The following is a 10018-nucleotide window of genomic DNA, read 5'->3' as shown; positions in this document are numbered from 1 at the left end:
GTCTAGTTTGTATAAACCATGGAAGTAATAAGTACTTACGTACAGTACTTATTACTTCCATGGTTTAACAACTAAGGTAGGCTCTAAGGCCAAAGTACGTTGGTGTTGGTATAAAACTATACTTCGGTCCTTGAAAGTATAATTTGAGAATCTGGCAACACTACAACGGGCAGACAGCCGCGACATGCGCTAGTATGTCGGTGTCTTGAAACTTGAAAATAAAGATATGGCTTTAAGGCCTAGTGGCCAAGCCAATACACACAAAAAAACTCTATTTAGTCTGTGTGTAGCTGTCAATATTATTAGTTTATTTTCTCTATGGTCAATCTTTATTTTTTTTGTCAATGGTCAATCATGAAGCATAGAGAAAATAAACTACGATATGTCATGAAGAATCATCACCACGGGGGGGACTCTGGCTGTATAAATCCTTTATCTTAGTCAATTTAAAAAAAAAAAAACCTTAGCATGCTGATTGGCTAGACGAAAACGGCTCCGCTCCCATTGGCTACTTGTAATTCGAGTGGAAATGATAGAACCAAAAACAAATATATATTTTTTTTAATATAAAATATTTTTTCTGTTTTATCAATTTTTCAAGCTAAAAGACCTTTTGATTTTCAACTGTTGAAAATGTCCTAACTTTTCATCCTATTTAAACTTAAAACGGTGTATTTTGATATCAGTTGAAAGAATAGAATCGATCCCATAAAGTATAATGTATTAAAAAAATACATGATTAAATAATAAGTTAGGTAAGTTATAATATTACAACATAATTGTTAAGTTATTTTTGTAAGTGAAAATAATTTATTCAGTCTTGTAAGTTATTTATACGACTGCATCGAGAACATACTTTCTTAAATTTGTTCTGTGTACAAAATCAAATTTTCGCCGTTATTTTTCTATCTGACTGACGCTTGAATTTTCCTGGCTTTCCCGCCATTTTGTTTTGTCTCACTATTTCTATAGCGGAGACTTTACGAAAAAATTACAATTTGCTTACAATATTCACTTATTGATGCAAATTTTAATTCTTTTTATCATTGAAAGGACACTGTTCTTTTGCTACTAATCTATTTGTTTTGCTTGTTGTTTTTTGTGACTGATTACAGAACTTCGTCCAAAGTCAGCGTGTTAAGGTTTTCCCTCCGTTTGTGACCTGCGTCTTCCCTCAGCCATCATCAGCCTTGTGACCAGTCTTACACCTCCAATAATTTCCACTTTTCCGTAAGTTATCACCAAGTAGACAATACCCTTTTCATAAGTTTAAGTAACCTTTGTATGTATTCTTGATTCTTATCTTTGATTGTCTTTCAGCTGTCTGACATGATTCGGATTCGCAAGTGCGTCGTAGATGGCTGCAAATCTGATGTGGGATCTAAAACCTCCCGGTGGCCGCATGACCCTCGAGTTTCAGATGTTTGGTTGGACACTCTCAAACCATATTGTTCCGGGTTGATGGGCCTACCTAGATATCGTCTCAGGGAAAAAGTTGTAAGTTTGCATTCTTATCAGTACCTAATATAACACATGAGGCTTATTATCTACTTATCTTATACAATATATAATGTATATTCACACTTACACAATATGCTGATGACTGTAGTCCCCAAAGGTGTAGTCAGAGGTGACTCGAAAGCGAGCCACCCGCTTTTCGCTGAATATTTGTACTATATAGCCGTCTTTGAATGACTACAATGTACTTAGGGTACACAATCTAGACATATTATACAGGATTCCTCACAGTGTTTTCCTTCCCCATAAGATTATACATTGTATTGAAATTCAAAGAACTCATTGGTACTTACCTACCTATACCTATTGGATTTGAACCCACATCTCTGGTGTGAGAAGTGGGCGCTTACCGGATTGAGCTACCATCACTCCTTATCTTTTAGGTATATCAGTAAGATACATTTCATACTTTTGGTGTTAGTGTCACATGTCCCCGGGGTGAAAGGATTAGCCAGTCAGATATGTTGTCACTGACTGCCCAGGGTGTTCTAGATGGCATGGATACATTTATTTAACATTCAGTTGGTACATCACCCTTGGATACAATCAATTTTTATGTGTAATACTTATGTCTAACATGATTGAAAATTTCAGGTGTGTTTGAAGCATTTTGAACCCAAAAGTTTCACAAGAGGAAGGAGGCACTACATGGCTGTACCATCTTTATTTACAGCTGAGGAAATTTCATCTGGCAAGCCAAAATATGAAAGTAAGTAGTAGTAACCTACTTACTAATATAGAGTCAATTAGAGTGAAATTGTTTAGTTAAAATAATAAAATGACTCACAGCATCAGTCTGCCAACATTAAAAAAAAACTCAAGTTTTGGTTAATGTAATAGTTGCCCATATGCCACTCACTTTCAAGGAGCTCCTCATTCATCACTTCCTATGATTCTTCCTTCATTATCATACCCTACTTCTAAAAATTTCAGGCTTGAGGGTGTCACATGCTACATTTACCAGTATTTCTTTATAGAGCATACCACCAATGCAGTTGCAGATTTTATAAACTATGTTGAATCTTGTTTCCTATTGAATGATTATTATAATTATCATTGTTTTACATTTTATTTTATAGATTTCCACTCCATGCATGCTAAATGGGATCACGATTATGCAAAGAAAATACCTCTCAATGCACCTCTGGAAACTACCAAAAGACATCTGTCAGGATCAGAACGTATGTACTCGTAACATACTATTTATTACTTACATTATACCTAATTATTATCTAAGACATACCCTATCTTAATTTGAATTTTTGTTAAGTAATTGTTTATATTACAGTGGAAGACATTATAAAAGTGTTAAATACAGTGAACCTTGAGCATTCATATGCACTGCCACCCAATAAAAAAAAGAAGTTTAATACTGGTACTTCACTTTAATTATAATTACCTAGTAGTTTTTATTTTATTGTGTGTATGTATATATTTCTAGTATAATCCATTTGTCCTTACTTGGCACTAAAGGTAAACAATCTTAGGGCGTCTTGCACAACAAAGCTAAATAAAATTAAATCTATGACCTCTTGCTTTGACATTATACTGTCAGAGCAAGAGACAAACTATTTAATTTTATTTAACTTTGTTGTGCAAGACGCCCTTAGTGTGTCTTTTTATTAGAATTTATTTAAAAATTAGATTTAAAATGAAACATAACAAACAATGGAATACTTACTAGCAAAAATGATTAATTTCGTATTTAACCATTTATTTTAGCTGTAGAGTACTTGTTTAATAATATTTTGATTAAAAGACACAATCAAAGTATGGTGCAATCCGTGCAATCGAATGTATTATTGTATGATAGTTATTGTAGTAAGCAGTGCATACAGTAGTGTAGTATTATAGTTAGTATGACCATTACCGCCCTAAGGCATGCGCGCGGCGAGACGGTAGGAGAAATCGGCTACTTCGTCTGGCACGCTCGTGGCGGCCCCGCCCCGCACGTCCCCCGCAGTGCACAGCGGTAATGGTCACACTATAATAGTAGCAAGTATAATATAAAGTATATGCACTGAAAGAAAACTAAAGTACCTTAGAAACTTTTAGAAACCTGTTTTTTAATCTCGGATACTAAGTTCAGGTGAAATATCGTTCGTTCGGTGACATATCGGCAGGACAATCGGCTGTTGATGAACCGTTCAGAATTTGAATCATTGATGAACCGTCAAATCAGTATCCGAGATTTTAAAAAAAATATTAGTTGTAGCAATAGTTTTTAGCAAAAGACTTATGTTAGATAGAACAAACCTATTATTTTGATGACATTTTAGATAAAACCTATTATTATAATCTTAATTAAAAAAACTATTTCTAATTTTAGATGGTAACGACACTAATGGCTCGTGTGGTTCTAACTCGCAGAGAGAGTTAGATAATTTTAACATATCCGCAGCAACAGACAGTAAGTAGTTCACTACATTTTTTTTTAGGTATTGCCAATTTCATATTTGATAATTAAACTATTGATTCAACTCAACTGCAACTATTCTAGGTTTTGCCCAAGAGCTTTGTTTCGAAAATCCTACATTAAAATTTGGAATTCGACATTCTACTTCTGTCGAATTGAACAATTTATTTCTTCCCAAAAGAGAGATTTAACTCTATTACTTCTGAAAATCACTGTTTTCAGTTTCAGGAACCATTCCTGATGATATTACGACCGCAGAATGTACTGTTCGTATTCCAGAAGTCATATCTCCTAGCTGTTCAAGAAGGTCCAATGTGACATTAGGTAAGCCTACGACGTAGAGTGATTTAAGTTTTTATGCACTTTTTATCCCAGAAGCGAAGCTGGCGGAGAAGTTAGTGTATTATATTTATTTATTAGAAAAAAACACTCCCCAATTTAATCAAAAATACTCTTTCAATTTAAGGTCCAGGTAGGGTATCGTTTTTTTTTTAGCTATAAATCCGCCTATTATTAGTTCTTAGTTCGAATAATACTATCTAAAGGTATTTATTATTTTAAGTAAAATACTAAAATATTTTATTTTCTACTTTTCAGAAACCAAGACGGCAAGGAAAAGACTTATAAAAAGTGTACAACAATTAACCCCCAGATGCAAGAAAATGTACCAAAAATGCTCGAAAATACTGAAATCCCGTCGCCGTATAGTTCAGTCATACCAGGAGCGAATAGAAAAAGCTGAAAAACTAAATCAGAACAAATCTTTTTCTGAGCTTGTAGAGAAACTGACTCCTCAAGCCAAGACATTCCTTAAAATGCAGGTCACGCTCGCCAATAAACACATAAAAAGACGGAGGTTCACAACTGAACAGAAACTCTTGGCTCTATCACTCCAAAAGCAAAGTCCGAAAGGATATAAATTGCTGCACAAGATATTTATCTTGCCTAGCAGGCGCACTCTAAGAAAATTTACTCATCATATTTCTCTTGCACCGGGAATAAATGAAAACATATTTACACAACTAAAGGAGTCAGTTCGGAATTGGGATGACAAAAAAAAGTGCTGTTCCATTGTGTTTGATGAAGTGGCGTTGACACCTCATTTGACATTCTTAGAATCTGAAGATCGCATTGACGGTTTTGTGAATTTTGGTGCCGAAGTGGAAAGGAAACTATGCGATCATGCCCTTGTTTTTATGGTTCGAGGTATATGCACTTCATGGAGACAGCCCATAGCTTATTATTTATGTGAAGGAACAACTCCAACTATTAAGTTGAAAAACATTTTAAAGGTACTTACTTATTTATTTTGAAGTTTAATCTTTAGTATTTTTAATTAAATTTAATTTTAATTTAATTAAATGACATCAAGGTTAAATTAACATTTAAGGTAGTTTCTCTCCAACCCGTTCAATCTTTCCGCCCTGTTAAAATTATGTATTGTAACAATCAGGGATATGAAGATACAACTTTAAGTTGTAATATTTAAAAACATTACTGCCATTTATAAATAAATATGTTTCCAATATTGCAGGAAGTAGTAACTGCTGTCTCTCAAACGGGACTTCTTCCAAAAGCGCTAGTATGCGACCAAGGGTCGACGTTTCAATCCTGCATGAACAGTATGCGAGCAGATACTCGCAGATGTCAATTGCTCCGTAATGATCCCCCAAGTAAGTACCTGGAATTCCTAACTGTCCAAAATATGACTATACACAGGTGTCTTACGGCCTCGATGCCACATGAAGGGTGTACAATATCTAGCAAGAATATAGATGTAGGGTACTAACTCGCGATAACCTCTCTTATTCCATAATTGTTAATATTGAGAGTGAGCGACAACTCTGTTTTAAAGTGGGATTTTGAAACTTTGCTGTAGTAGTTAGTGACCCTGATTGCTATCCCGAAGGTCCTAAGTTCGATTACAGACCGGGCCGGTAATTTGTTTTAATGTCAGATACTCTGGTCTTGGGAGTTAATATGTACCCATGTATCTGTTTAGATATATCAGCTGTTCGATACCTATATTACAGTCTCTCCCTAGTTTAGATGAATGGCTGTGTGTGAGATGTTCCTACACTTTAACTATAAAAAATCCTATGTCTTTTTCAGATAACAAAGTGGAGATTGATGGTCATGCGCTGAACATAATTTTCGACCCTCCGCACCTCATTAAAGGGATACGGAATAACTTTTTAAACAAAGATATGATGTTTAAAGGAAATATAGCTAGATGGAGTGACATTGTCGAAGTGTACAAAAATGACTGCCACGTAGGAGAAATTAGAATGCTTCATAAATTAACAGATGAACATGTCATCCCAGATAAAATAAGGAAAATGAAAGTTAAAAACTGTACACAAGTCCTCAGCGAGCGAACCGCTGCAATGCTCTTGTTTACATCCAATTATGGTTTGTATATTTTCGTTTATTAAACTACTAAAGACTTGTTATTTTCATCACGTCGATGAAAATGTTCAAATATCTGCAATAAAAAGTGTTGTTCTCTACTATAGGCTATTTTTCTAATATTATTCTAGTGCTAAATGGTTATTATTAGTGTAAGATAATAGGCAGATCATTAAACCTAGTCAGAGAAGGCCTTTGGGCAGCTTGAAAACATCTGGTTGCCCACTTACCCGGTAACTCTCTCAGCACAATCACCAACCCGCACTAGGCCAGCGTGGTGCATTAGGCCTAAACCCTTCCTTCATTGGAATGAGACCCGTGCCGGAGATGACGACCTGATGCGCATTGGTTTCTAACTTTTGACCGCTGTGCCAAGGGTTCTGAGTTCGACCGGCAGGGGTACATATTTGTTTAAAAAATCATTTTATAATTAATGTTAAGTAATTTCTCCAACGCGCCCGCCAAGCGTATGGACCACGAAAATTGGGTTATTTTCGGGGAGGCCCTAATTTCACTGTATGAAGATCAGGTATCATTATATGCACCTCGGTAGTGCTGTGATGGATGCTTTAGAGGGCATAATGTCATCATCATCGTCAGCTAATCCACTGCTGGACATAGACCTCTCCCAAGGAGCGCCAAAACACTCTGTCCCCGGCCTTCCGCGTCCAGCCACTACCGGCTACCCGCCTAAGGTCGTCGGTCCAGCTGGTAGGAGGGCGTCCCACGCTGCATTTGCCTGTTCCTGGTCTCCACTCGAGAACTCGTATACCCTAACGGTTATCGGTTTTTCGGCAGATATGACCAGCAGACTTCAGATTGCATATTTGACAGCTATATCGGTAACCTTAGTCCTCTAACGGATAACCTCATTTCTGATACGATCCATCAGAGAAACCCTAAGCATAGCTGTCTCCATAGCACTCTGAGCTACTTTAGGAGCGCTATTAATATGTTACGATTAATAGCATACTAATTAAATTATATTTTTTCCCTCAGGCACGCATGCAGATGGTTCGTTGGTTAGTTCAACCATGAAGAATACTGCGGAAGCAGTCCTATTTTTTGATCGAGTATTTGACAGCGTGAACGGGTAAATACCTATATAAATATTAAAAATGCTATAGTAATAAGGGCCTGTTTCACAATGTCTGGATAATGGCCTGTCTTTTAACCTATCGGTTAAAAGACATGCTGTCACTGTCTAAAAAATAATGATAGAGTGTGACAGCTTGTATTTTAACCGACAGGTAGCCATTATCAGACATTGTGAAACAGGAAACATTTAAAAACCTATATCGCTAAAACTATTATAGATATCGAAAATATATCATAACATTGCTTTTGTATTGCTTTAACTTAAAATATTATTTTGCGCGAATAAAAAATATATGATCATACCAATTACAAGTTTCCTCATGGTGTTTTCCTCTTTGCCCACGTGGAAAAAATTCATAGGTAAGGTAGAGCGTCAAAATTTCATGAATGATGTACATGGATATAGTTTTGATATTTATCTGAACAATACCTACACTTCAAATATTTTCGAGAATAAATATGTAAGTAAAATTTGATAAATTACAGGTCCCGTGGTGGCTCGGCTCCCGGCAAGATGCGAGGACCGGTTAAAGAAATAAATGGAGAGTGCAAACATCTGGACTTTTGGAAGGAGAGTATTAGAGTTTTGCAGGATCTATACTATGTAGATACTAATGTTGGTGATCGAAAAAGGGTACCCAGTGTAAAAAACTGGATAACAACATTAGAAAGTTTTATAAATTTGTGGGTTGAGCTTAAAGATATGGGTGTAAGCTTTTTTTACACTCGTAATTTAAATCAGGACCCGTTAGAGAATTTTTTTGGCCGAATACGCGCACTTAATTATAGGAATGTTAATCCTGACCCTTATTCGTTCATCTGCTCCTTTAAGTCTCTGTTAGTGACTGATGTCCTCGGCCCACATTCTCCGAACTCTAATTGCGAGGAGGATATGGGGGAGGCTATCTTTAATAAGGGATTAATGTTCGAAGTCCATGGTGCTCCAGCTAGTTTGCCTGTTGCAGGCCCTTCCCGTGAGCCGCGAGCATCTCCGTCGCCGTCGCTGCTGCAGCAGGCGCGCGAGGAGACGCAGAACGTCCGCTCTTCTGCCTTCACTGCCGGATTTGTATCACGCCAACTTATTAAAAAGATACCTTGCACTGATTGTCGAAAAACAATGTTGACTACCGAAATTACTGATGTACATGACTGGGTTACACAAAGAGAGCGTAGGCTTTTAAAGGGAAGAAACTTAAAGTATCCAAATACTAAATTTATCATTTTGTTCCGGAAATTAGTAACTTGCATTAATCAATATTTAGAATATCATAGTCACCAAAAGAGTGTAGTAAAATATATTAAAGTAGAATTTCTAAAATCAGCAGATGTAAGCTGGTTGGGATGTAGTCAGCATTGTCGAGAACTACTAGATATGTTTGTCAGTCTGGTGTGCCGAGTTCAAATTCACAATTGGTGCAATTGTATCAATAAAATTATGAAAGGGTCATTTTTAGGCAAAATGTCATCATCATCTATGACCCCTATGCAAGAAATTGCATTAAAAAAATATACTACGTTAAGAGTTAAAAAGTAGGTTGACTTTATAATCATTGTTAAATCGTATTTTTTGTTTCAGATCGCCTAGCAGTATTAGTTAGTTGATATATTTTATAAGATTTTACATTGTTATTATTTTTAATTCACTTATTTAACATGAATTGTATTTCTTTTATAATAAGTTAATGATTAATTAGCTGTTATTATGTTAATGAATTTGAAGTTGTAAATTAATTTTAAGTGACTTTGTTAATGTCTTAACTGTATTTTTGTTTACTTACTATTTTGAATAACATATAATATATTTAAGTTGTTAATTCATTGTAAAAGGCACTTATTCAGTTTTTAAAGCTTTATTTTTGTACAAGCACAAATCATAAGTATTTATTAAATTTTGGTAAATATTGGCAATCGCTGAAGAATGTATTTTTTATAATTAGGTGATGTATATTTTTGTTTGTGCATTGTAAGTGGTAAATTAATTTTAAGTGCTATTAATTTAGTTATTTTAAAACTGTTTTAGTTTACTTAAGTTGTTAATTCATAAGTGACCGATATTTAGTTAAATTTAAAGCTGTATTTTTGTACTTGCTCTATTAATAAATTTAATTTAGGTAAATTGCACTATGGATCTTTAATATACCTATGTAATCATTGTTTTATTAACTGTTTTAACCTTATTGTACAAAATAATACCACAACGCTTATTTTATTATTGTATAGAATATTGATAAGTTAATTATGTACCCTCTTGTACAAAGAAAAGTTATATATTTTTGTTCCTTTTGTAACACTTATTCATGTAGTGATAGTAACATTTGTTATATTATTTATAATAAATTGTTGTATAAGTTGTACCTACTTTCGTTTCATTTACAGGAGATTTACAGCTTTGTTTTATTACTGGGTATAATAAAAACTGAAACAGAGCCATCTAGCGGCCACCGTAAAAAAAATAAAACAAAGAGTATATAATGCAATCATTTCAATGTGAGGGCTTAAAACTGACATCTGTCATCCAGGGTGGGGTGTACAAGCTCACTAACGACCGGACTGTTCTATGGCAGATACCTATCTGTA

At 35.0% G+C, this 10018-nt stretch overlaps 1 protein-coding gene across 4 annotated transcripts; it reads left to right on the top strand.

The window, feature by feature from the left end:
* The first annotated feature begins 882 nt into the window (after positions 1-882).
* LOC105393977 lies at positions 883-9795 on the top strand. Of its 4 annotated transcripts, none has more exons than XM_048625388.1 (12): positions 883-1230; positions 1321-1497; positions 2113-2227; positions 2598-2699; positions 2807-2893; positions 3848-3928; positions 4163-4258; positions 4532-5226; positions 5469-5607; positions 6047-6346; positions 7343-7436; positions 7928-9795. In XM_048625388.1, the coding sequence occupies exons 2-12, from the start codon at positions 1330-1332 to the stop codon at positions 8973-8975; spliced, it is 2925 nt and encodes a 974-aa protein (XP_048481345.1). In that variant the 5' UTR covers positions 883-1230; positions 1321-1329; the 3' UTR covers positions 8976-9795. The 4 variants fall into 4 exon arrangements, with proteins under 4 accessions (XP_048481345.1, XP_048481344.1, XP_048481347.1 ...); XM_048625387.1 differs by having other exon boundaries at positions 4157-4258; XM_048625390.1 differs by lacking the exon at positions 2807-2893 and having other exon boundaries at positions 884-1230.
* Positions 9796-10018: the final 223 nt, after the last annotated feature.

This window comes from Plutella xylostella, chromosome 14 (assembly GCF_932276165.1).
Source record: "Plutella xylostella chromosome 14, ilPluXylo3.1, whole genome shotgun sequence".
Classification (NCBI taxonomy): Eukaryota; Metazoa; Arthropoda; class Insecta; order Lepidoptera; family Plutellidae; genus Plutella; species Plutella xylostella.
This window is presented reverse-complemented; position numbering and strand designations above follow the sequence as displayed.